Below are 26,658 nucleotides of genomic sequence, written 5' to 3' on the forward strand. Positions count from 1 at the left end.
GTTGAACATTTTGAACTTTGACCATCAATAGTTAAGTATCCAGACATACAGCATACGGTTGATACTACTTAATTTACCATGGAAGGTAATTTCCAATATATAACTCTTTATCCAAAACAATGAGAGAACTTGATGGTCAAAATTTCACCTTGTAGACCATGTTGATGTCCCTAAACGACTTATATTTGTGATCAGGAGGACTATGATTCTAGTCTCAATATTGAATCCCAAAGAGCATCATAAATGCATTGCTAACACACTTGTATAACATAATAATGTCATATTTTGATCACACAGGGAGGCAGTCAAGTCCTTGAAGATATCTCATGCCAAAATGGTTTCATGAACCGTCATCCTTTGATCAGAAGAGACCTGTGCAAAGCCAGGCTGTTTCTGTGCTGGCTTCCCCTTCAACGTTTAAAGATGTTGAGTTGATTGTACATAGTATGTTGGGTCATGATGGTACAATCTTCAACCATTTCTTGCCACCGAATGCTGATCGTGAGTTTGAATTGAATCTCTAGGCGTGCGTTGACAATTTATCTGCATTTTCGTGCCAAAGTTCAGGATTCAGTGTCATATAATGCATGGTGCAGTAACATGAAATTGGACGTGTCTTGAATTTCTGCCTCTAAGTTTCCTGTTTCCCACTCGGGTTTCTTTGAATTTTTTTGATCATACCTAGTATGTTTTCCTTTTTGAGTTGTCGTAGCTACCTAGTTTAGCATTAGCCTCCTGCAAGAGTTGTTTCCCCCTTTTTCTCATTGGGTCATCGATTGCTCACCGAGTTGTAGTGCCGCGAACTCCCCGACTCTGTCGTGGCTGAGTGCGTCTGTAGCTCGCTGCTAGCGAGATATTTTTTTTCTTTTTGATGGAATGTAGCTTGATAGATGGTTTTATAGCCTGACCAACTAGCAGCTTAGATGTGAACATATGGAAAAGGAATTAGCACCTGAGTGCTGGAAGAGAAGATAGTGTAGAAAGAGGGGCAGACTTTAGCCGAGGAGCGTAAAGCAAGTCAGTTAGAACTGCAGTTGTTAGAGCAATCAGTAATGGCACAAATGCTGGGAACTAATCGAACAAGTACACGAGGTAATTTAAGTCATTTATTTGAATTATCAGTTGTTGTCTGCTGTATGTCAAAAATATGCATATACCATCGTATGCAGATTCCTTAATCCAAATGTGGTGCAATCACCCTTTTCGACTCCAAGTTGTACTGGGACCCTAGTCGCAAAATCTTGTACTCCCACTGATCCATATTACTTACTCAAATGGATGTGTAGACGTATTTCAGTATATCCGTTTGAGTGACAAGTAGTAATATGGATCAGAGGGAGTACCATTTCTTCTCACCAATTGAGGCAAGCTGCGCAAAGGAAAATGTTGCAATGTCACCATCGTGCGATGGTGAAAAAATTATTACCATGCTATATACTGCAACAGCTCCCACCAATGTGAGGTGTGGGGAAGCAATCCAAGGGTGTCAGTTATGTGTATGTACCAAGGAGTAACTCATTCCTGTATGTATAAAACAAGCAGGAATTCAGTAATCATCGTTCCATCATAAATTTGGAACACAACAGAGCAAAGGGAACAAACTCCTAACATTAGTTATTTTAGCAATTCCATTTTGGTTATTCTGCACATACCAATTACTCCGTAAACGAATATAGTGATCCAAAACGTCTTATATTTGTTTACAGAGGGAATACTACTTATGTTACTTACTTAATCTGGTCCATCAGTAGGCATGTATTTACAAAGAACTACAGTGGTATCCAAGGAATGCTAGGAAGAGAAGATTCTAGTGTTGATGCCGGCGATGATGCTAGTATGGAGGATGGCGACCCCAATAGCTATCAAGCCATTCTTGTGTGATGCTAAGCGGTCTCCCATTGACGAGCTAATCGTATTGAGCAGAGAACCTGACAACAAAAGAAATGGATTATCAAGAGATGCAAAGAACAAACTGGCTAGGGATTTTGATTAGTATAGAGGAACTGAGCTCACAATTATAGTTTACCCATCCCATGCGCATCTTCTCCAAGTCGAATACAAATACTTTATCATGTAGAACAAGATCTGCAACAGGAGGCACCGAATATTTCGTAATATATTTAGCCATACAATGTTTGCATGAGCAAATTAACCAGTGTTCATATTGATACAACATGGGGAGTTAAAGAAAAGCGTGGAGTTCAAAGCCATGACTAATCTCCCAAGATAACAGGTTGCTTTCAAACTATGTTTACTATTGTATTTGCAATTATTGAGATTTCCTTTATAGCAACTTAATTCATCTCATACTACCATGAGGCAATATCTTTCTTGAAGTCTAATACCTACATGTGCATCTTATATTACTTAATTAGTCAACATGAGTACATTACTAACCTCCAAGAATAGTGGTCTGCTCGTACTTATAGATTGACTGGCTCCTTTGAAAGCCGATGCACAATATCTCTTCAATATCATTTTTTTTAGAGGAAAGGTCTTCATCCTGAAAACAGTGATATGATATTGATACATTTGAGTCAAGCCCTCACAAACAATGCACGCGATATGTATTTGTAAAGATTTGAATTTAGTAAGGGTAGCATATGAAGGTTTTTGGACTACTTACATAATAACCCCTGAGCACAAGATAGTCCTTTGGAACCAATGTAATTGCAGCTCCACCCTCAAAATATAATGTCACCGTTGGAAACAAAGAGGCAGTGCTGTGGAGAAGTAAAAAAAATGTTGTGTCAACTAATCCAAGATTTGAAGGACATGAACTATTTAATTTCCTTCTGAGAAAAAATAAACCTGTTGGATCTAGAAACAAAATAACAATCGTCCCCCATGTCTTCAAAGGTGCCTACAGATTGTACGACGGAGGCTTTTATCTGTAGATAGCCAATTATATTTCATTATGACTAACAATGGCACAAATTTGTTATTGAAAGTATTATTTAGATTGATCAATTATTAGTTATTCAAAGAAGAGTTCGTGTGTCATATGATTATATGAAGAACTCACTGCACGGGTAACGGGACCATAGATCCCATCTGCAAGGTATGCTAAACTCGTTCCAGAATCCACAATTGTTCCTTTCGTATTTGATGTTGTAAACAAGGAAGAATCAATGGAGACCTCTTTACCATTGACATAAATGCTCTTCATATTCACACTGTAATGTGGCCTGCAATTTATTGCAAAAATGTCAAATAAAAATACTCCAGATATTCTACCAGGAATGGTAGAGTTCACATTCAACAGCACACACGCACACACACACAAAGAGTAGCAATGTTGCATCCCCCATTTCTTCGGGAAAAAAGAGCATGAATGTACACTCAAATCTACAAATTAAAGAACGTAGAACAAAATTCACACTTAATATCGGCAACTGAAAGTTTGTGCATATAAATAAAACTAACATGTAAGTATGTAAAAGGGTTTTGTTGGAAAGCTCACTATAACAAGATTATAAATGAAGACAAGGCAATGCGATTTTGCACATTGGATATTGGTCAAATCTGTTATTACATTTGCACTACCAATTTCTATCCTCCATAAATTCTTGACTCTAAAATTCCATAATCGATGTAACTCCAGGGAAAAATTCTTTCTGTGATTGAACAAGTGGCGTGAATACAAGTCCTGGCTCTACAAGTTCACCAAGAACAAGAATGCCTCCACCTTCTTTTGAGCCTTTCAGGCAATGGGAGAATACTTTAGGGGACATCCCTTGAGTTTTCAGCTGTGAAATTACAGATATAGCATTCTTTCCAAATCCAATAATTCCATCAGTGTGCAGGTTCCCTGACCGCGAGGTGCTACATCTGTTTAAAAAATATCGTTACAACATCAGTCTAGCTAGGTTTTTAACTGCATACTAATTATAATATCATCAGTATGGACAATTATTGATTGGAAATTTAAAAAGGTACCGCATGCAAGAAAACTGTACCCAAAAAACACTGAGGCTGAAGAACTGACACCCTGCTCATTTCTCATGAAGGCGTCAAAATGAAGGGTGTCAGACACATAGTATCCTGACGTAGCACTTCCATCGACGTATGTATTAGTGTAACCGCATTGGCTGCTTCTGGAGTCTGAGGGATTACAGACCGCCGCCCCTGTTTCGAGGGCATAGGTACACCTATTGTCGGAGCATAACATCTTGGATGACGTTGAAGAAGAGTTTGGGTCATAAAACTCCAACGTGATCTGGGAAACAATATAGTGAAGTACAACGGTAAAGTTTGATCCCATCACAAGGGATACTGAAAGTAAATGATCGCTCAATTAAATTAGAGAATTTTCTACTTACATTGAGCTCCGTTGATGTAGGGCAGCCGGTGCATGGGGTGCAAGAGACCCACAAGACGTCACTTCCGGTGTCGAACTGAAGAGAGTACTCCTTGGATGGAGTCCCCAACTTCACATGGGCATAATACAACCTGCAAATTCAATCTTCAGTCACAATAATCACAAAAGAGTGTTTTGGTTATAGCTTGAAAAAAAGAGCCCAACTTCTTTTTCAAAATGGCAGCAAGTTGCAGAACTGAAACATGATGAGATCATAGTTCCCCAAAGGAGGTTGATCAATCCCAAAACCAGTGGACAAGTAAAATTCAAGCAAACTGATGGCACATCGGCAGTATAACGACTGGCTGGTGGCATGGCATCGTCTGTTCCAAGGTGTCAATTGTCATCATCGTAAGCTGCAAATTCGGGATTCTATTGTCACCCCTTCCCAAAACTATAGCTTTCAATCCTGACGAGTTGAAAACCACCAAGAAGAAATCGCTAGGTGAATGCTGATGAACTGTAAAAGCATCATAGTGAATGCTGATGGGCAGTGGAAGTGAGACTCAGAGACCACAGAAAATTTAACAGCACAGATGGGTACATTTTCAGTACAATAAAATACACCGTCCCTGTTTCTGAACCTGAGGATAAGGTGCTAAACCTAAGCAAGGCTCTCTATGGGCTGCGGCAAGCACTCTTGATCATGCACTAGTCTCAGTTGGGTTTGAAAAATGCCCATTGGGACATGCTGTCTACAAGAAGTTGAGTGGCAATACCATGTTGATTGAGGTGTATGTGAATGACCACCTCATCAATACAGGAGGCAGCAGCATGGAGATTGCTGAGATTGAAGAAAAAAATTATGCATGAGTGAGTTGGGCCTGCTAAGCTATTATCTCGGGATCGAGGTAAAACAAACTCAAACTGCTAACCAGTCATCTTATGCAGCTCGGATTTTGGACAAGTGCGGTATGGCAGATTGTAACCCAACAAAAGTGCCAATGGAGGCAATTCAGAAGCAGAGCAAGAACCCTCCTGTCGATGCCACAATTTACCATAGCATTATTGGTAGCTTGCGCTACCTAGTCCGCTCTCATCCTGACGTAGCAAAGCATACACAGCCGGCATTATGAGCCACACATTCATGAAGTCACCCAAGGGCCAAGGCAGAGGATATGGCTGCTGTCAAACAGATCCTGAGGTATGCAGAAGGAACTCTTGAATATGGTATGGGTGTGTTTACAAGTAGAGTGAAACGGGGCTGCAACTGCATGGGTTCGGTGACAGCGATATGGCCGCCTTACCGGGGACATTGGCGATCGGAAAAAGTACCACCGGCATCATCTTGTACCTCGGAGTAACTTGAGTCAGCTGGAATGGATACATCGCTGGCAGCATGCCAAGGTGTTTGGCTTGGAAGGTTGCTGTCTGATCTTCAGAAGGAAGATGTCAGCAATCTCCTCGAGCAAGAATTCAGTTCACCATGAAAGAAGCAAACACATGCCGGGAATGTGTTGAAGCTGGAACCTTGCTTTTGAGGATGTGCGAACTGAATATCCTATTCCTAAGTCCTAACCAAGTCTCTCAAAACGAACAAGTTGATTGAGATAACAGAGGAGAAAGTGCTGGGAATGGAAGATCTGGTTGAGATGCGCTGGATCTGTGGAAGTAGGTGGCGGAGGGAAGGGGAGGGGTCGGATATTAGCATACCATAGTCTAAGATTTCTGCAGCAGAGCGAGAGACAGAGGATGGATTCGTCCACACAAAAATAAAAATTGAGCATTCTTACCCGGGCATCCCGTCCAGGTAGAAACCCGCAGCCGCCGCACCATTCTTCCCCTTCCTCGCCAGGCGCGACCGATCGTGCTCCTTGAGCCGCTCCAGGTGCGTCCCGCTGAGCGGCAGAGAACGCTGCAGGATCAGCGCCGGCACCGGCTCCGGCGATGCCACCGCAGCAGCACAAGAGATGACCTGGAGCGCCACCGCCAGGGCAAGCGCCGGACTCATCGGGATGTTCGCCGCGGTGAGGGCCGGCAGTGGCGCCGCGGCGTACTCTTGTTTTACGCTTTCCTTTTACGGCTGTTTTAGATAGGGCTGTTTCAGATTATTGCCATTTGGTATTTTTTTAGGCATAGTAATTGTATTTTCACGCTTATATTTTTCTTTTTTTTGAGGGAAAGACACTTCATTAATTAAAAGAATTTGAGGGAAAGACAATTCATTAATTAAAAGCATGGTCACAACGACTATCAAACCATGTACTTCTCGGCTTTTCGTGTCTTTTTTTTCCGAGGGAACAAAGACATTTACAAGAGACTATCGCCGAATGCGAACATTCAGTGTGGTCACAACCCACACCTAAAGCACACACACGCTACTCTCTCACGAAATGATCTAACCGTTTGACTCCTGCGGCGTGCCAATCATGAATTTCGTCAAGCACTTGCGAGGCTAATTGCCTGGGTGATCTAAGTTGCTCCATTCTTTCAAAGACCCTCGCATTGCGCTGTTTCCCCAGCGATCATATTGTGGCTATGACCAAGGTGTCGAAGCCGCAGGTACGTGCTCAAAGCGTCACATCACCAGGTGAACTTGTCTAGGCTCTGCTCGTCCCTCTCAGTGTAGCTTGGAGCAACCAGAGTTGCATCAGTTGCATGAGGGCCATGAACGGGATATCACCCTCGATGTCACATGCCCAGGAGTTTTCTGACAGGGCCTGGTAGACGGTGAGATGATTCTGTATCGACGTCGGTACAAGGGCCAAGATGGCTGGCACGATGTCCGCTACAGAGTTACCATGAATCAGTCGGTCTTTCCAAAAGAATACCTCCCCACCGTTTCGAGGAGTAAAATGCACAGAACCATCACATTAGCGTCATAGCTCTGAAAAACCACCACTTTACAAAACGTGACACTTTGTACTGCAGCGAAATTTTGACAGTGGCAAAAACACTGATTCTTTTTCTAAGAGCGTTTTGACGTGTCCGATCACTCGCGGCCGACAGTAGTGACAGCGAGGCACTAACGACCACTACTGTAGGATGCTGTTAACGCGACACTACGATCAGGGACCCTTCGACGAAACTGTGTGTGATGCAATAATCGCAAAAGGTGGTGTAAAATAACCGTCAAAAAAGGTGCAAAATGTTTGCGATGGCGGACACATCAAACACGATTCAGATTTTAGTTGCGTGTGCGATGCTGGGCATACGGTTGATCCATACGAACTGTTTGCGATTAGACAAAACAACAGAAACGGGCAAACCCCTAATCATCAATGTGTGTGCGATATACGGCGTACAGTTTGCTCCGATGAACTGTTTGCAATGATCGACGTGAACACAAATGATTTGGCATAACAAGATGTGTGTGATACCCGACAAACAGTTCGGCAATCAGAATTGTGTGCGATCATTATAGACAGCCCATACAGTCTTTTTTATGAATTGTGTGCTCGTCAGGGCACACAGTTCAACAAACCAACATGTGGGCGATAATGTAGAAGATCTCTGTCGAATACGTATTACTAACCGTCTGTGATGAGATTGACAGGATAAACAGAGATAACAAATTAATATGAGCGAACAGAAATAGAGGTATGTACAATCTGCTTAATTTAGTCCTTCTTCTTCTTCTTCTTCTTCTTCTTCTTCTTCTTCTTCTTGGCGAGGATGCTTCTTGCCGTTGACGGTTGGCTTTTCATCGCCGCCGCCGCCGTCGTCGTCATCGTTGTTGCTGTCGTCATCGTCCTCCTCCTTGTTCGACCATTCCTCCTCCTCATCATCGTCGTCCGCTTATCCGTCCTTCGACGGCTCCTCGTCCGTCTGGTTGTCGTCTGACGACTCGGGAGGCGGCATCCCTTCCATTATCTGGATATAATCGAGGTCTGGGTTCGACGCCGGACTCATGGAAGACGAGCGGGATGATTCCGATGTTGACCTATCATCGGGAGCCAGACTGCTAGCCAAACTGTCGTCCTCGCTGTCGCTCGACATGGCTGCAGTGTGTGTGCCAGTGTGTAGCGCGGCCTGCCGGGGACGATGAAGATGGTGGACACTTAAGCGGGGTATGCAGAGAAGAGGAAATGCCAATTGAAGCGGGGGTTGACGTATTATCTAACCGCTGATATAATCAACCGCAATTATTTGTACCCAGTCGCTCCAAATTCCTGGGGTTGCGCAGGACGCCTATTGGCTGGTTTATTTTTTAGGACAAAAATAAGGAATGAGTTTTGGAATTATGCACCGGTACCGGTACGAACGGAGTAGGACAGTTGGCAAGCAATACATTGAGCTCTTCTTATTGATAAAGCCAGTAATAATCAAACTACAAAGGAAAAGAAAAAAAGACAAAGGGAAATATCTGCACGAATCTTGGCTTAATATCAATGGCATAGGATCTAGATGTGCATTACTTAGAGCACATCTAGATGTGCTTTAGCAATACTGTCAAACAAAACCCCTAATCATCATTGCAAACAGCGCATAGAACATGGCTAATGCGACAACCACAACTACACATGCTAGTTCCTTCTTGTCTCTTGCTTTCATCTGTTGCCTGTCATTGATTCTTTCTTGCTTCATCATACTGATTGTACATTCCAGAACAGTCGGTTTCTTCTTCAGCTTTACGTTATCTTCTGCGAGCTTGGTGATAACACTCCTAGCCCTGCCATGCCATTCTTCATCCAACCAGTAAACAAAGGCACAAGCCTCATAGGACGATTTGGATCCGTAGTACACCTGCCTTCTGATGACCTTAGGCAAGTGCTCAGCGGCGACCGCCGTCATGGCGGCGATACGAGTAGGAGCAGCCGCACCGAAACCATCAGCACCACTCGTCCTCATTCCCCCAATGTCAGCGTCATGCGAGGGAAGTTGGAGACTATGTAGGGATTTGGGGGAAATGGGGAAACTGTGGGGATAAGCTAACGGTCGGGAACTACTTATGGCACTATATGTTGTATACGGCACACTGTTTATACATGTAATTTGTGTTAGGTATTACAACGTCACACACGATTTCCACACCAAATTAACCGTGTGAGAAGACAACGTAGGTTAGACACGGTTGCCGTTACATAACCGTATGTGATGTACTACCCTATCCATATAATTGAGTTACAGTGATACCGTGTAAACAGCCGCTCTACGGATATCCGTTAAAAAAAATAGCCGGTCTGCATATAGAGATGGCGGCGGCGGCCTAGGCAGCGGGTACCTGAGAAGAGGTCAATCCTCGGTCGGTGGGCGGTGGCGGCGTCATAGGAGGTCAATCCTCGGTCTGTGCGGGAGATAGGAGGAGCTCAACCATCGAGGTCGGCGGCGGCGTGATTCGAGCACATCCATCGTGGTCGATGACGGGACAGTGGAGGTCGAACTTCAGGCGGCAGCCGCACTAAGCTTTGCTCCTCGACCCTGCTGTCTCGGCGTGCCGCCGCATCGCGCTTCTCTGTCTGCTGGGTGGAGGTCGCTGCACGGCTAATTAATTAAGGCATTCTTTTCGTGAGTGGCTTAATTAAGGTATTCAAGTCCTAAGTGTCGGAGTAATGGGCCACGGGTAGCCTAACCCGAGTCCCTGAGCCTTTCAAGACATTGGGCCGGTTGCGCCCCACGAGCATCTAGAATGAAGTGCCGCCTTCTGGCGGCCGGCTGGCTCAAGAGGCCGGCTGCCAGAAGACGGCCGAGCTTCAGAAGACGGCACCAAGACAGGCCGACTCCTAGCAAGCGGCCTCCAGAGAGGCCGGCTCCTAGCAGGCGGCCCACGGCGCCCTCAAAGTTTGCGCCCCCATTAAGAAGACAAGACACGATGTGGCTATAGTGTAGCCCATCTCCCCCATATCCAGGGCAAGACGCGTCACTCCTGTCAGGCGGAGCCCTGTTCCCACGACGGCCTGTCGGTACGGCCTGCAGGCGGCGGGCCCCACCAGGCAGCGAGAGCCCGGAAGACGGCGGAAGTCTGACGAGTCGGACCCGAGGGAGGCCGGCCTCTAGCAGGCGGTCCACTCCTCTCTCGGGGTCCGTGCGCCATTAACTAGATGAGACACGGTGTGGCTACAGTGATCTCCCACCAGGCGGCGGGACTGTAGCCACGCTTCCCTGACCAAGTACGCGTCATTAGCATTACGGCTACAGTAACCAGCAGCCGGCAAGACCCGCGAGCGGCGGGAGTGGCCTGTCGACTCCGTACCAGACCAGTCGGCGGGGCCCACCAGGCGGCGGGCCCCAGCAGCCGGCGGAGAAGCCGGCGACCAGCACTGACAGCCGGGTCCTACACCCGGCTAGATTACCATTGTACCACTGGGGGGTAGGCCTATATAAACCCCCCAGGGCACCCATGCAAAGGGTTCCCAACCTGTTAGACCTAGACTCACATATAGAGAGAGGAGAGGGCAAGCCCTGCCTTCTTCCACCTCTAGCGTACAGCTCGAGGAGCATCATTGTACCGACTAGTGCCTTAGTGATCATGCGGCGACCCCGCAGAGTAGGACTAGGGGTGTTATCTCCTAGGAGAGCCCTGAACCTGTGTAAAGTGCGCCGGCGTTCGTGTCTACGCCTCATCCCGCTTCCAGGCACCAGCGACGTTCTACTCGCTCCCACCATGATAAGCCATCCTTTGGCATATGTTGCACCCAACCCCCGGCATTTGGCGCCCACCGTGGGGCGAGGTGCACCGTCTCCCGGAGACCTGTTCTAGACAGGAACCTTGTTCCTTCCTGGCGAGCACAGCCAGCCCGGCACGCCAGACGGCGTCTGCGCCGACGTGCTGCACGGCGCGGAGGTCGCCTGCGCGGCGAGCTGCCTCGCCGATCTTGTTGGCAAGATTCGCCTCTCCGACGAGCCCGTATCTGACGCGGGCACAGATGGCCCTGAGAGCCACCTCGTCAGCCTCCTCGACCAGCTCCACGTCGCCAGCGAGCCTGCTGTGGACTTGGAGTCGGTCGGCTCTACCGATCCGATGCTTGTCGACTCCGACACGGCGTCACTCGATGCCTTCCCCACCAATGGGGTGGTCTACGACGAGCCGCTCCCTCGCGCGGATAGTGGCGGAAGTACCTTCACGGAGGTGCTTGTCATTAGCCATGGCGAGCACTCTGGCGGAGGTGCTCGAGACCCGCTTGAGGCGGCGCTGCAAGACCTGACAGCGCCCATCCCAGAAGACGCCGACGCCGAGACGCTGGAGGCGCGCCGCGTCTAGCTCGTCGAAAGCGCCAACAGGCTCGCCAACATGAGAGGCCTTTCGGAGGCCTACCAGCGAGAGATGGACCATGCCGTCGGCGGCACGCCGACTCCTGGTGGGCCTAGCCGCATTGGCACGATCCGGCAGCGCGGCGCGGCCATTGCCAGCATGTTCAGGGCAGATCGCCCCGTCTACGCCACGCGCGCAGAGAACATACGAGCTGCCCAGGCGGCAGCAGACGAGCTAGATAAGCTTGAGGGTGGCGAGCGTCGCCACATGACGGAGCGCGTCCAGCGGCTCATCGACGCGGCTGCCGAGCAGCAAGAGGCCGGATGCCGCACTGAAGCGCCCAACCGGCGGAACGATGATCCGCCTCCTCGCCGAGATCAAGGCGCGACATCCCGGATGCCGACTGGTGGCGTCCGCGATAGAAGAGACATGGAGCCGGCTGCCAGCCGCAGCCGGACTCGCATCACCATCGAGCGCGACCAAGACGGCCGCCCAAGAGCAATAGAACGACGGGGCGACTGTCCGGCTCCCCCTCCTCCCCGTAGGGAGAGGCGCGCTTCCCCGCCGCCTGTTGACCACCCGACACTCGGCGACCGCCTTAGCCGTCGGGAAGGAGTCGGAGAGAACGACGCCCGCCACCGGATCGACCGCCTCAACCGATCCATGGTACTAGAAGAAGAAGATGAGTTGGGCCCGCCCTGTTTCGGCCCTCGCATTCGTGACGAGCCCTTTCCCAAAGGGTTCACGCTCCCAAGAGATATGCCCAAGTACACCGGCTCCGTGAAGCCGGAGGACTGGCCGGTCGATTACTCCATGGCCGTCAGCATCACAAACGGCAACAAGCGCGTTGCCATGAAGTACGTTCCACTCATGCTCCAGGGCACGACCCGGACATGGCTGAACAGCCTGAAGCCCCGCCGCATCAACAGTTGGGTTGATTTCACCGAAGCCTTCATCCGCAACTTCACCAGCACGTACAAGCGACCGCCCAAGCCTCGCCAGCTCTCCTTGTGCGTCCAAGGCCCCAACGAGTCGACTCGCGACTACCTCATGCGCTGGGCCGAGCTGCGCAACTCTTGCGAAGGCGTGCATGAGGTGCAGGCCATCGAGTACTTCACTGCCGGGTGCCGAGAAGGCACCCTCCTCAAGCACCGGCTTCTCTGCGACGAGCCGGCGACCCTCGACGAACTGCTGATCATAGCGTACAAGTACGCCACGGCCGACTCCTCCATGAAGGAGGAGATCCAAGTTGACGCATCTGGCAAAGTGGCTCCTCAAGCTCCTCGGACTCCGGCTGGCGACACCAGTCGGCGTCAGCAGCAAAATGACAACAAGCGCAAGGCCACACAGCCAGCTTCCACAAGCCGGCAGGTGGCGACAGTCAAAGACCAGAAGCCGGAAGGGCAGCCTCCTCCCAAGCGTTAGAGGGCGGCAAGCCCAACTAGCTACCCACCTTCTCATACGAGCAGACTCTTGATGCACCCTGCAAGTTTCACAGCGGCGCGAAGCCGTCCAACCACACCACTCGGAAATGCCACTGGCTCACCAGGATCGCCAAGGGTGATCTACTCCTGCCTCCTCCGCCTGCCGGCCCGCCGCCTCCTCCTCCCCAGCAGCCGGCGGTACGGCCAGTCGGCGCCATACAAGATGAGTATCCTGAAGAGCATGGAGGCTATGTCGTGTTCACCAGCGTGGCCGACGACAAGCACAGCAGACGGCAACGGCAACAAGAAGTACATGCTGTAGCATCAGAGACCCCCGAGTTCATGCATTGGTCTGAGAAGCCTATCAGTTGGAGCAGAGCTGACCACCCGGAGGTGATGCCCTCTCCTGGTTCCTATGCCTTGGTCTTAGATGCCACCTTCGCAACAGAGAGGCGGGCTGCTCGCTTCTCCCGAGTTCTGATAGATGGCGGCAGCTGCATCAACATCCTGTACCGAGACACTATGAAGAAGTTAGGAATCAAACAGAGGCAGCTCTAGCCCAGTCGGACTGTATTCCATGGCATAGTTCCTGGCCTTTCCTGCTCACCAATCGGCAAGACACAGATAGACGTCCTCTTTGGGGACAAAGATCACTTCTGCAGAGAGCCAGTCTAGTTTGAGGTTGTGGACTTTGAGAGCCCCTACCATGCGTTACTTGGCCGGCCTGCTCTGGCCAAGTTCATGGCGGTCCCCCACTATGCTTACCTCAAGATGAAGATGCCGAGCACCAAGGGAATCCTGACCATAACCGGAGACTACAAGAAGTCGTCCGCCTGTGCAGCAGACAGCAGCCGGCTAGCCGAGTCCCTCGTGATTGCAGCAGAGAAGCAGCTCCTTGACCAGGTTGTGGCAATGGCAGGCAAGCAGCCGGAAATGTCACCCAACCCCAAGGAGTTGGAAGCTGAGGGCTCGTTCAAGCTGGCAAAAGAAACAAAGAAGATACCCTTGGACCCGTAGCACCCGGAGAGGCACACTGTCATAGGTGCAAACCTTGACAGCAAATAGGAAAGCGAGCTCGTCGATTTCCTCCGTGAGAATCGAGACATCTTTGCATGGTCTCCTAAAGACATGCCGGGTGTTCCGACGGATTTCGCCGAGCACAAGCTACATGTCCGACCTGATGCCAAGCCAGTCAGGCAGCCCTTGCGCCGCCTGTCAGAAGAGAAGATAAGAGTCATTGGAGAAGAGATAGCCCGGCTTCTAGCAGCTGGCTTCATCATGGAAGTGTTCTTTCCAGAATGGTTAGCCTACCCAGTCCTTGTACTGAAGAAGAATAAGCAGTGGCGCATGTGTATCGATTATACCAGCCTCAACAAAGCTTGCCCCAAAGATCCCTTTGCCCTGCCAAGAATTGACCAAGTGATAGACTCCACAGCCGGATGCGAGCTATTGAGTTTTTTGGATGCATACTCAGGGTATCATCAGATTAAGCTGAACCCGGCCGACAGGCTGAAGACCGCCTTCATCACACCATTCGGAGCCTTCTGCTACCTGACCATGACGTTCGGCTCTAGGAATGCCAACGCCATGTTTCAGCGTTGCATGCAGAAGTGTCTCCCCAAGCAACTCGGCAGAAACGCCCATGTCTACGTGGACGATGTAGTGGTGAAGACGGAGAAGCGTGGCACGCTGCTAGAAGACCTCAAGGAAACCTTTGAAAACTTGCGCCGATTTCAAATCAAGCTCAACCCGGAGAAATGCGTCTTTGGAGTACCAGCCGGCCAGCTTCTTGGCTTCCTGGTCTCAGAGCGCGGCATAGAGTGCAACCCTGTGAAGATCAAGGCCATCGAGAAGATGGAGAAACCCACCCGACTGCTGGATGTGCAAAAATTCACCGGCTGCTTGGCATCCATCAGCCGTTTCATCAGTCGGCTGGGCGAGAAGGCTCTTCCCCTGTACCAGCTTATGAAGAAGACCACTTTTTTCGAGTGGAACGATAAGGCGGATGAAGCTTTTCTCCAGCTCAAGAAGATGTTGACCACTCCGCCTGTCCTGGCGGCTCCGACTGCTAAGGAGCCCATGCTTCTCTACATCGTCACCACCAGTCGGGTGGTCAGCACAGTCATGGTTGTGGAGCGCAAAGGAAGTAGCACCATGATCTTCATGATAGAGAGTCTCTTATTTTGTCACTTTCATATACTAGTGGGTATTTTTCATTATAGAACTTGGATTGTATATTCCAATGATGGGCTTCCTCAAAATGCCCTAGGTCTTCGTGAGCAAGCAAGTTGGATGCACACCCACTTAGTTTCTTTTGATGAGCTTTCATATATTTATAGCTCTAGTGCATCCGTTGCATGGCAATCCCTACTCCTCGCATTGACATCAATTGATGGGCATCTCCATAGCCCGTTGATTAGCCGTGTCAATGTGAGACTTTCTTCTTTTTTGACTTCTCACATAACCCCTATCATCATACTCTATTCCACCCATAGTGCTATGTCCATGGATTGCACTCATGTATTGCATGAGGGTTGAAAAGGCTGAAGCGCGTTAAAAAGTATGAACCAATTGCTTGGCTTGTCATCGGGGTTGTGCATGATGGGAGCATTTTGTGTGACGAAAATGAAGCATGGCCAAACTATATGATTTTGTAGGGATGAGCTTTCTTTGGCTATGTTATTTTGAGAAGACATAATTGCTTGGTTAGTATGCTTGAAGTATTATTATTTTTATGTCAATATTAAACTTTTGTCTTGAATCTTATGGAGCTGAATACTCTTGCCAGAATAAAGAAGATTACATTGATAAATATGTTAGGTAGCATTCCACATCAAAAATTCCGTTTTTATCATTTACCTACTCGAGGACGAGTAGGAATTAAGCTTGGGGATACTTGATACGTCTCCAACGTATCTATAATTTTTGATTGTTCCATGCTATTATATTATCAATCTAGGGTGTTTTATATGCATTTATATGCTATTTTATATGATTTTTGGGACTAACCTATTAACCCAAGGCCCAGTGCAAATTGCTGTTTTTTTTGCCAGTGTTTCGCAGAGAAGGAATATCAAACGGAGTCCAAACGGAATGAAACCTTCGGGAGAGTTATTTTTGGAACGGAAGCAACCCAGGAGACTTGGAGTAGACATCAGGGAAGCTTCGAGCAAGCCACGAGGCAGGGAGACGCGCCCTACCCCCCTGGGCGCACCCCCACCCTCGTGGGCCCCTCATGGCTCCCCTGACCGACTTCTTTCGCCTATATATATCCATATACCCTAAAAACATCGGGTAACACAATAGATCGGGAGTTCCGCCGCCGCAAGCCTCTGTAGCCCCCGAAAACCAATCTAGACCCGTTCCAGCACCCTGCCGGAGGGGGGGACACCTCACCGGTGGCCATCTTCATCATCCCGGCGCTCTCCATGACGAGGAGGGAGTAGTTCACCCTCGGGGCTGAGGGTATGTACCAGTAGCTATGTGTTTGATCTCTCTCTCTCTCTCTCTCTCTCTCTCTCTCTGTTCTTGATTCGGCACGATCTTGATGTATCTCGAGCTTTGCTATTATAGTTGGATCTTATGATGTTTCTCCCCCTCTACTCTCTTGTAATGGATTGAGTTTTCCCTTTAAGTTATCTTATCGGATTGAGTCTTTACGGATTTGAGAACACTTGATGTATGTCTTGCATGTGCTTATCTGTGGTGACAATGGTATATCACGTGATCCACTTGATGTATATTTTGGTGATCAACTTGTGAGTTCCGTGACCTCATGAACTTATGCATAGGGGTTGGCACACGTTTTCGTCTTGACTCTCCAGTAGAAACTTTGAGGCACTCTTTGAAGTTCTTTGTGTTGGTTGAATAGATGAATCTGAGATTGTGTGATGCATATCGTTTAATCATACCCACGGATACTTGAGGTGACATTGGAGTATCTAGGTGACATTAGGGTCTTGGTTGATTTGTGTCTTAAGGTGTTATTCTAGTACGAACTCTAGGATAGATCGAACGGAAAGAATAGCTTCGTGCTATTTTACTACGGACTCTTGAATAGATCGATCAGAAAGGATAACTTTGAGGTGGTTTCGTACCCTACCATAATCTCTTCGTTTGTTCTCCGCTATTAGTGACTTTGGAGTGACTCTTTGTTGCATGTTGAGGGATAGTTATATGATCCAATTATGTTATTATTGTTGAGAGAACTTGCACTAGTGAAAGTATGAACCCTAGGCCTTGTTTCCTAGCATTGCAATATCGTTTACGCTCACTTTTATCACTTGCTACCTTGCTGTTTTTATATTTTCATATTACAAAAACCTATATCTACCATCCATATTGCACTTGTATCACCATCTCTTCGCCGAACTAGTGCACCTATACAATTTACCATTGTATTGGGTGTTTTGGGGACACAAGAGACTCTTTGTTATTTGGTTGCAGGGTTGCTTGAGAGAGACCATCTTCATCCTACGCCTCCCACGGATTGATAAACCTTAGGTCATCCACTTGAGGGAAATTTGCTACTGTCCTACAAACCTCTGCACTTGGAGGCCCAACAACGTCTACAATAAGAAGGTTGTGTAGTAGACATCAATACCCATCAACTGTACAAATTTCAGAATTTTTCCACGTCCAGTAAAAGATAAGAATTTCTGCACTGGACGCAAAAGTTTCTATTTTTGCACAGAATCAAGTCAACTATCATCCACACTATCCCAAAGGCTTTACTTGGCACTTTATTGAAACAAAACCTATAAAACATGATTACTACTGTAGCCTAATCATGTGAACACACAAAAACAGTAGGTAAAAGTGTTGGGTTGTCTCCCAACAAGCGTTTTTCTTTAATGCCTTTTAGCTAGGCATGATGATTTCAATGATTCTCGCATAAAAGATAAGGATTGAAAGATGTAGAGAGCATCATGAAGCATATGACTAGCACATTTAGGTCTAACCCACTTCCTATGCATAGGGATTTTGTGAGCAAACAACTTATGGGAACAAGAATCAACTAGCATAGAAAGGCAAAAGAAGTGCAACTTCAAAACAATCAACACATAGAGAAGAAACTTGATATTATTGAGATATGTGAGAGCATAAGTTCCTTCCTCATAATAATTTTCAGAAACATCATGAATGGATTCAACAATATAACTATCACATATAACACTCTTTTCATGATGCACAAGCATAGAAGATTTACTAATCTTTATGGCATACATGTCATCATAATAATCATCATAGATAGCAAGTTTATTGTCATAGTCAATTGAAACCTCTTCCAAAATAGTGGATGTATCACTAAATAAAGTCATGACCTCTCCGAATCCACTTTCATCAATATTGTAATAAGATTCAACACCCTCCAAAATAGTGGGATCACTACTACCCAGAGTTGACACTCGGTCAAACCCACTTTCATCAATGTAATCATCATAAATAGGAGGCATGCTATCATCATAATAAATTTTCTTATCAAAAGTAGAAGGAATCAAAGGATCATATTCATTAAGAAAAGCATCCCCAAGCTTAGGACAAGCATTATTTGCAGCAAATAAATCTTCAAACATATCATACTCATTAACCATAGCATCCCCAAGCTTTTGGTTTTGCATATCATCACAATCATTCTTATCAATAGCATGAATGGCACCAATAGTATAACAAGCATTATTATCATATTCTTCCAAGCAAGTGCTAAAAAGATTTTCAAGATCCTAAGGGATATCGTTGTCTTCCCAATCATAATACTAATAACAAGTAGTAGGTATCACAAAATCATACTCAATTTCATCATCCTCCATGAACATATTTGATTCACTTTCATGAGGCACAATGGTGATAGGAGCAACATTATTGGGAGAGATACCTTTTTACCTTTATTCTTTCTTCTTTTCTTCTTCTTCACCACATCCTGTCTGGGTTTAATTAATTTTTTCAAGCTTCTTGTTGAAGAGATTAATTGGATAGGAAGCTCCTCCTCGTTACCTGATTCATCACAGAGGGAATTGGGAAATATTTTCCCTTTCATTAGTACTCTCTTCATATTCCATTTGTTTTCCTGTCTTTACGTAGTTGGCAATATAAGGATTCTCAATGCAATTTACCACACAAAACATATAAATTTCCTCTAGATCAAATCAACAAATCTTTCGAGAATAAATTTTGGAATACCCTTAGTTATATGTTTGATTTCTTCATACCCTAAAAGAAGACTAAGCTCTTTATGATGCTCAAGGGTAATCAAGTTATCACAATTTTTGGACATGATTTGATCATGAAACAATTTGCATTGGAGTTTTAAATGACCACGTTCATTGCAAAGTTCACAAGGATGGCGAAAAAAATTACATCTTTCAGCACAATCATCTAGCCTCTCTTGCAACTTTTTTGTTTCTAAATATTTATGCTTCTTACAAAATCTATCTTCCCTTTTTGGTGTGCATTTGCACTCCCAATTCACTCCGCAAAAATTGACATGCTTATAAGAAACATTTTTGTTATGACTTGTGCAATCATCATTAGCATTTTGGATATTCAAAGTATTCATACTAACAACATTGCAAACATGCATCATTCAAATATTTTGTGCCAAACATTTTATTGACTTCTTCTTCTAAAAATTGAGCACAATTTTCTGATCAATCATTTTCAAGAAAGATATTATAAAGATAATCTATAATAGGATGCAACCTATATTCCATTTTTTTTGTAATTTTCTTTTATAAACCAAAATTGTGATAAAATAAGAAACTAAAAGATACAATTGCAAGATCTAAAGATATACCTTCAAGCACTGACCTCCCCGGCAACGGCGCCAGAAATGAGCTTGATGTCTACTACGCAACTTTATTCTTGTAGACACGTGTTGGGCCTCCAAGCGCAGAGTTTTGTAGGACAGTAGCAATTTTCCCTCAAGTGGATGACATAAGGTTTATCAATCCGTGAGAGTTGTAGGATGAAGATGGTCTCTCTCAAACGACCCTGCAACCAAATACAAGAAATCTCTTGTGTCCCCAACACACCCAATACAATGGCAAATTGCATAGGTGCACTAGTTCGGCGCAGAATTGGTGATAAAAGTGTAATAATGATAGTAGATATTGATTTTTGTAGTAGGAACAATAAAAAACAGCAAGGTAACAAGTAACAAAACTGAGCACAAACGGTATTGCAATGCTTAGAAACAAGGCCTAGGGTCCGTACTTTCGCTAGTGCAACCTCCCAACAATGCTAACATATTTGGATCACATGATTATCCCTCAAAGTGCAATAAAGAATCACTCCAGAGTTCCTATTAGCGGAGAAGAAAATATAGAAATTGTTGGTTGGGTACGAAACCACCTCAAAGCTATTCTTTCCGTTCGATCTATTCAAGAGTTCGTACTAAAATAACACAAAGCTATTCTTTCCGTTCGATCTATCCCAGAGTTCGTACTAAAATAACACCAAAGCAAATTCATATTCATAATACTCGATCCACACAAAGAACTACAAGGGGACCCCAAAGTTTCTATCGGAGAAAAGATAATAAAAACGCGCATCAACCCCTATGCATAGATTACCCCAATATCACTGCTTGAATCCGCAAGTTGAGTGCCATAACGTATATTGATAACCCACAAGTATAGGGGATCGCAACAGTTTTCGAGGGTAGAGTATTCAACCCAAATTTATTGATTCGACACAAGGGGAGCCAAAGAATATTCTCAAGTATTAGCAGTTGAGTTGTCAATTCAACCACACCTGGATAACTTAGTATCTGCAGCAAAGTATTTAGTAGCAAAGTAACATGGAAGTAACGGTAACGGTGGAAAAAGTAACAGTGATAGTTTTGTAGCGATTGTAACAACAACAACGAAAAAGTAAATAAGCGAGGAACAATATGTGAAAAGCTCATAGGCATTGGATCGGTGATGGAGAATTATGCCGGATGCGATTATTCATGCAACAGTTATAACATAGGGTGACACAGAACTAGCTCCAATTCATCAATGTAATGTAGGCATGTATTCCGAATATAGTCATACGTGCTTATGGAAAAGAACTTGCATGACATCTTTTGTCCTACCCTCCCGTGGCAGCGGGGTCCTAGCGGAAACTAAGGGATATTAAGGCCTCCTTTTAATAGAGTACCGGACCAAAGCATTAACACATAGTGAATACATGAACTCCTCAAACTACGATCATCACCGGGAGTGGTCCCGATTATTGTCACTTCGGGGTTGCCAGATCATAACACATAGTAGGTGACTATAGACTTGCAAGATAGGATCAAGAACTCACATATATTCATGAAAACATAATAGGTTCAGATCTGAAATCATGGCACTCGGGCCCTAGTGACAAGCATTAAGCATAGCAAAGTCATAGCAACAGAAATCTCAGAACATAGTGGATACTAGGGATCAAACCCTAACAAAACTAACTCGATTACATGATAAATCTCATCCAACCCATCACCGTCCAGCAAGCCTACGATGGAATTACTCACGCACGACGGTGAGCATCATGAAATTGGTGATGGAGGATGGTTGATGATGACGACGGCGACGGATTCCCCTCTCCGGAGCCCCGAACGGACTCCAGATCAGCCCTCCCGAGAGAGATTAGGGCTTGGCGGCGGCTCCGTATCGTAAAACGCGATGAATCTTTCTCTCTGATTTTTTCTCCCCGAACATGAATATATAGAGTTGGAGTTGACGTCGGTGGAGCACCAGGGGGCCCACGAGGCAGGGGGCGCACCCCCACCCTCTTGGACAGGGTGTGGGCCCCCTGGCCTTGATTCTTTCGCCAGTATTTTTTATTGTTTCAAAAAATAATCTCTGTGAAGTTTCAGGTCATTCCGAGAACTTTTGTTTCTGCATAAAAATAACACCATGGCAATTCTGCTGAAAACAGCGTCAGTCCGGGTTAGTTCCATTCAAATCATGCAAGTTAGAGTCCAAAACAAGGGCAAAAGTGTTTGGAAAAGTAGATACGACGGAGACCTATCAACTCCCCCAAGCTTAAACCTTTGCTTGTCCTCAAGCAATTCAGTTGATAAAATGAAAGTGATAAAGAAAAACTTTTACAAACTCTGTTTGCTCTTGTTGTTGTAAATATGTAAAGCCAGCATTCAAGTTTTCAGCAAAGATTATGACTAACCATATTCACAATAACATTTAGGTCTCATATTACTCATGTCAATGGCATAATCAACTAGCGAGGAATAATAATAAATCTCGGATGGCAACACTTTCTCAAAACAATCATGATATGATATAACAAGATGGTATCTCGCTAGCCCTTTCTGAGACCGCAAAACATAAATGCAGAGCACCTTTAAAGATCAAGGACTGACTAGACATTGTAATTCATGGTAAAAGAGATCCAGTCATAGTCATACTCAATATAAATTAATAGTAATGGATGCAAATGACAGCGGTGCTCTCCAGCTAGTGCTTTTTGATAAGAGGGTGATGACTCAACATGAAAATAAATAGATAGGCCCTTCGCAGAGGGAAGCATGGATTTGTAGAGGTGCCAGAGCTCGGTTTTTGAAATAGAGATAAATAATATTTTGAGCGGCGTACTTTCATTGTCAACATAACAACCGAGAGATGGCGATATCTTCCATGCTACACACATTATAGGCGGTTCCCAAACAGAATGGTAAAGTTTATACTCCCCCTCCACCAACAAGCATCAATCCATGGCTTGCTCGAAACAACGAGTGCCTCCAACTAACAAGAGTCCCGGGGGAGTTTTGTTTGCAATTATTTTGATTTGATTTGCATAAAGCATGGGATTGGGCATCCCGGAGACTAGCCATTTTCTCGTGAGTGAGGAGCGGAGTCCACTCCTCTTGAGAATAACCCGCCTAGCATGGAAGATACAGACAACCCTAGTTGATACATGAGCTATTCGAGCATACAAAACAGAATTTCATTTGAAGGTTTAGAGTTTGGCACATACAAATTTACTTGGAACGGCAGGTAGATACCGCATATAGGAAGGTATGGTGGGCTCATATGGAATAACTTTGGGGTTTATGGTATTGGATGCACAAGTAGTATTCCTGCTTAGTACAAGTGAAGGCTAGCAAAAGACTGGGAAGCGGCCAACTAGAGAGCGACAACAGTCATGAACATGCATTAAAATTAATAAACATTGAGTGCAAGCATGAGTAGGATATAATCCACCATGAACATAAATATCGTGAAGGCTATGTTGATTTTGTTTCAACTACATGTGTGAACATGTGCCAAGTCAAGTCACTCAAATCATTCAAAGGAGGATACCACCCTATCATACCACATCACAACCATTTTAATAGCATGTTGGCACGCAAGGTAAACCATTATAAACTCCTAGCTAATTAAGCATGGCATAAGCAACTATAATCTCTAATTGTCATTGCAAACATGTTCATTCATAATAGGCTGAATCAGGAACAATGAACTAATCATATTTACAAAAACAAGAGAGGTCGAGTTCATACAAGCTTCTCTCATCTAAATCAGTCCATCATATATCGTCATTATTGCCTTTCACTTGCACGACCGAACGATGTGAATAATAGTGCACGTGCATTGGACTAAGCTGGAATCTGCAGGCATTCAATAAACATGAGAAGACAAGGCAATATGGGCTCTTGGTTAAATCAACAATAATGCATATAAGAGCCACTCCAACATTTTTATCATGGTCTTCTCCTATCGACCCCCAAAGAAAAGAAAAGAAGTAAAACTATTTACACGGGAAAGCTCCCAACAAGCAAAATAAGAACATGAAATCTTTTTGGGTTTTCTTTTTAATTACTACTACAAGCATGGAAAGTAAACTAGTTAAAAGCTACAACTGATTTTTTTGGTTTTCTTAAGGTTTTTCAAACACACAAGAAGAAGGCATAAAAAGGAAAATAAACTAGCATGGATAATACAATGAAAAAGTATGAGCACCGACAACTAGCAATGAGTGTGTGAACATGAGTGTAATATCGGTGAGAGATACGTACTCCCCCAAGCTTAGGCTTTTGGCCTAAGTTGGTCTATTGCCACGGCTGCCTGGCGGATATCCAAAGTTATAGTTGGGGTCGTACTGAGATGAAGCCTCATGTTGCCACTGGCTAGCCATCTCCTCCGGATCCCACTGGTAAACAGACTGGCGTGAAGGAACAAGTTGTGGTTCAGGATCTGGGTCTGTAGCTGAGGTGGGGTTCCGGTAGGCGTGAATGGCCTCCAGCGGAACAAGGTACTTGCCTGCAGATAAGTCAAACAAGGAAGGAGCAGGCAAAGTAATAGTCTCAGGGTGATTTTTATCAAATAACAGTCTATAGTTAAGCTCCTTTTTCTTGTTCTTAACAACGAAATCATGTCCAACCATACTCTTGTAGTCTAGAAAAACAGTAGGCAACAACTTTTCTTCTTTCTCATATGCCTAATAGGTATGTTAAAGTATGCAGCGAGGAGCGAGGCGAAGATGCCTCACAAGATGGGGCCCTTAGTACGGTTAAGATTTAACCGCTTTGCAACAATAGCGCCCATACTAAATCTATCGTCACGAAATAGGGCATGGCACAAAAGAACAATATCAGGGGCACTAAGGTTGCCACAGTTTCCGCGACCAATTAAGCATCTACTAGCAAATATTGCGAAGTAACGTAAAACAGGAAAATGTATGCTAGTAATTCGTGCATCGGAAAACTTCCTAGTTTCCCCTACAGCAATTGTATCAACAAACCCCTCCACATCGTCACGACGTGGTTCCTCTATGCTACCCAAAAATGGCAATTTGCAAACCTCACAAAATTCAGAGAGGGGCATCTCCTTATACTCATCATATAAATAAAAATCCACCGAAGGTGGTGACCTCCTAGCATGGAAATGAAAATTTTGCACAAAGATATTAGTGAGTAAGAGATACTGTTCGCGTTGGTAGTGGAGGAAGTCGGTGAGGCCTGCATTATCAGCCAACTCATAAAAATCATCATAAATCCCGGCTGCTCTCAAGAAATCATCACAAGGCCATTCACACGGGCGAACTTCCGCGGTGCGAGGGAGATTATACTCGGGCCTCTCTTCTTCTTCACTTTGCTTATCCTTCGAGCTTTGGCTTGAAGAAACCCTCAAAAATCTCTTCATCATTTTCTGAAATTTTTAGTAACTTCAAATAAAAGTGAACCAAACTCAACAAAATTGATAGCAACTACTCCCACAAGTGCCTAGAGACTATATCATGCATTAGAACTACTTGGGACCATATAAATTTGACATGCAAGCTCAAGAACAGGGTCACCTAGGCAGCAAAAATTTGCAATGAATAAAGCACTAGAACAAAAACTAATTGGACCATTCGAGGAGTCACATACCAAAGAACAATCCCCCAAAGCAGTTTTGTGGAGGTGCTTTGAGCAAGGAGATCGAAAATGGCAGCAAGGTGAGCTAGAACTCGTGCTTGAGCGGGTTGGTGATTTTTTGGGAGGAAGGAGCGTGTGGTTGCTGGAATAAGTGGAGGGGAGCCACCATGGGCCCACGAGGCAGGGGGCGCGCCCTGGACCCTCGTGGCCAGGTGCTTGCTCCCCTTGCTGTGTTCTCAGTGCCAAATATTCTCAAATATTCCAGAAAAAATCATATTTCAATTTCGGGGCATTTGGAGAACTTCTATTTTCGGGGCATTTTTTTATTGCACGGATAAATCAGAAAACTGACAGAAAAAATACTATTTTTACTTTATTTATTCTAAATAACAAAAAATAAAAGAGGGTACAGAAGGTTGTGCTTTCTAACTTCATCCATCTCATGCTCAACAAAAGGAATCCATTGACAAGGTTGATCAAGTCTTGTTAACAAACTCATTTCGAATAACATGGAACCGGAGAAATTTCAAATAACACTATGTTACCTCAACGGGGATATGCATGTCCCCAATAATAAGAATATCATATTTCTTCTTGACAGTAGGAAGAGGAAATTCAAAACCTCCAAAAATAATCGATGGAATTTTTCCAATAGAATTGATACTGTGGACTTGAGGTTGTTTCCTCGGAAAGTGTACCGTATGCTCATTGCCATTAACATGAAAAGTGACATTGCCTTTGTTGCAATCAATAACAGCCCCTGCAGTATTCAAAAAGGGTCTTCCAAGAATAATAGACATACTATCATCCTCGGGAATATCAAGAATAACAAAGTCTGTTAAAATAGTAACATTTGCAGCTACAACAGGCACATCCTCACAAATGCCGACAGGTATAGCAGTTGATTTATTAGCCATTTGCAAAGATATTTCAGTAGGTGTCAACTTATTCAAATCAAGTCTACGATATAAAGAGAGAGGCATAACACTAACACCGGCTCCAAGATCACATAAAGCAGTTCTAACATAGTTTCTTTTAATGGAGCATGGTATAGTGGGTACTCCTGGATCTCCAAGTTTCTTTGCTATTCCACCCTTAAAAGTGTAATTAGCAAGCATGGTGGAAATTTCAGCTTCCGGTATCTTTCTTTTATTAGTGACAATTTCTTTCATATACTTAGCATAAGGATTCATTTTGAGCATATCAGTTAATCTCATACGCAAAAAGATAGGTCTAATCATTTCAGCAAAGCGCTCAAAATCCTCATCATCCTTTTTCTTGGATGGTTTGGGAGGAAAAGGCATGGGTTTCTGAACCCAAGGTTCTCTTTCTTTACCATGTTTCCTAGGAACAAAGTCTCTCTTATCATAACGTTGATTCTTTGATTGTGGGTTAT

At 45.1% G+C, this 26,658-nt stretch overlaps 3 protein-coding genes across 7 annotated transcripts in view; 1 reads left to right on the forward strand and 2 right to left on the reverse strand.

Annotated features, from left to right (window-relative positions):
* Nucleotides 1–26,658, forward strand: part of LOC123123777 (ankyrin-3) — a 109,908-nt gene that overhangs the window by 9,994 nt on the left and 73,256 nt on the right. The window contains exon 12 of one of the 4 annotated variants that reach the window (XM_044544391.1): nucleotides 298–622. The exons of the other annotated variants lie outside the window; for them this stretch is intronic. Coding sequence (XP_044400326.1) covers nucleotides 298–346 — 49 coding nt within the window. The 3' untranslated portion in view covers nucleotides 347–622. Of the gene's footprint in view, nucleotides 1–297; nucleotides 623–26,658 lie in introns of those variants that run through there. 4 annotated transcript variants of the gene reach the window in all.
* On the reverse strand, nucleotides 1,451–2,997 carry LOC123123779 (aspartic proteinase 36-like). Its single transcript, XM_044544394.1, has 5 exons — nucleotides 2,812–2,997; nucleotides 2,627–2,723; nucleotides 2,398–2,503; nucleotides 2,014–2,085; nucleotides 1,451–1,928 (listed from the first exon to the last, which is right to left on the reverse strand). Exons 1-5 carry the CDS (start codon nucleotides 2,847–2,849, stop codon nucleotides 1,792–1,794), a joined length of 450 nt encoding a protein of 149 aa, XP_044400329.1. The 5' UTR covers nucleotides 2,850–2,997; the 3' UTR covers nucleotides 1,451–1,791.
* Nucleotides 3,026–6,458, reverse strand: LOC123123778 (aspartic proteinase 36). Of its 2 annotated transcripts, XM_044544393.1 has the most exons (5): nucleotides 6,094–6,458; nucleotides 4,323–4,452; nucleotides 3,960–4,219; nucleotides 3,689–3,831; nucleotides 3,026–3,188 (listed from the first exon to the last, which is right to left on the reverse strand). In XM_044544393.1, the coding sequence occupies exons 1-5, from the start codon at nucleotides 6,309–6,311 to the stop codon at nucleotides 3,172–3,174; spliced, it is 768 nt and encodes a 255-aa protein (XP_044400328.1). In that variant the 5' UTR covers nucleotides 6,312–6,458; the 3' UTR covers nucleotides 3,026–3,171. The 2 variants fall into 2 exon arrangements, with proteins under 2 accessions (XP_044400328.1, XP_044400327.1); XM_044544392.1 differs by lacking the exon at nucleotides 3,026–3,188 and having other exon boundaries at nucleotides 3,477–3,831; nucleotides 6,094–6,457.

The sequence above is a fragment of the Triticum aestivum genome, chromosome 5D (assembly GCF_018294505.1).
Source record: "Triticum aestivum cultivar Chinese Spring chromosome 5D, IWGSC CS RefSeq v2.1, whole genome shotgun sequence".
Classification (NCBI taxonomy): Eukaryota; Viridiplantae; Streptophyta; class Magnoliopsida; order Poales; family Poaceae; genus Triticum; species Triticum aestivum.

Coding starts and splice junctions, on each gene's coding strand:
- LOC123123779 (XM_044544394.1), bottom strand. CDS start 2,849: ATGGGGGACGATTGTTATTTTGTTTCTAGATCCAACAG. Junction 2,724..2,811: donor TTTGTTTCTAGATCCAACAG/GTTTATTTTTTC, acceptor ACTTCTCCACAG/CACTGCCTCTTTGTTTCCAA. Junction 2,086..2,397: donor GCAGACCACTATTCTTGGAG/GTTAGTAATGTA, acceptor CTCCTGTTGCAG/ATCTTGTTCTACATGATAAA.
- LOC123123778 (XM_044544392.1), bottom strand. CDS start 6,311: ATGAGTCCGGCGCTTGCCCTGGCGGTGGCGCTCCAGGTCATCTCTTGT. Junction 4,453..6,093: donor TACCTGGACGGGATGCCCGG/GTAAGAATGCTC, acceptor TTGAATTTGCAG/GTTGTATTATGCCCATGTGA. Junction 4,220..4,322: donor CTACATCAACGGAGCTCAAT/GTAAGTAGAAAA, acceptor ATTGTTTCCCAG/ATCACGTTGGAGTTTTATGA.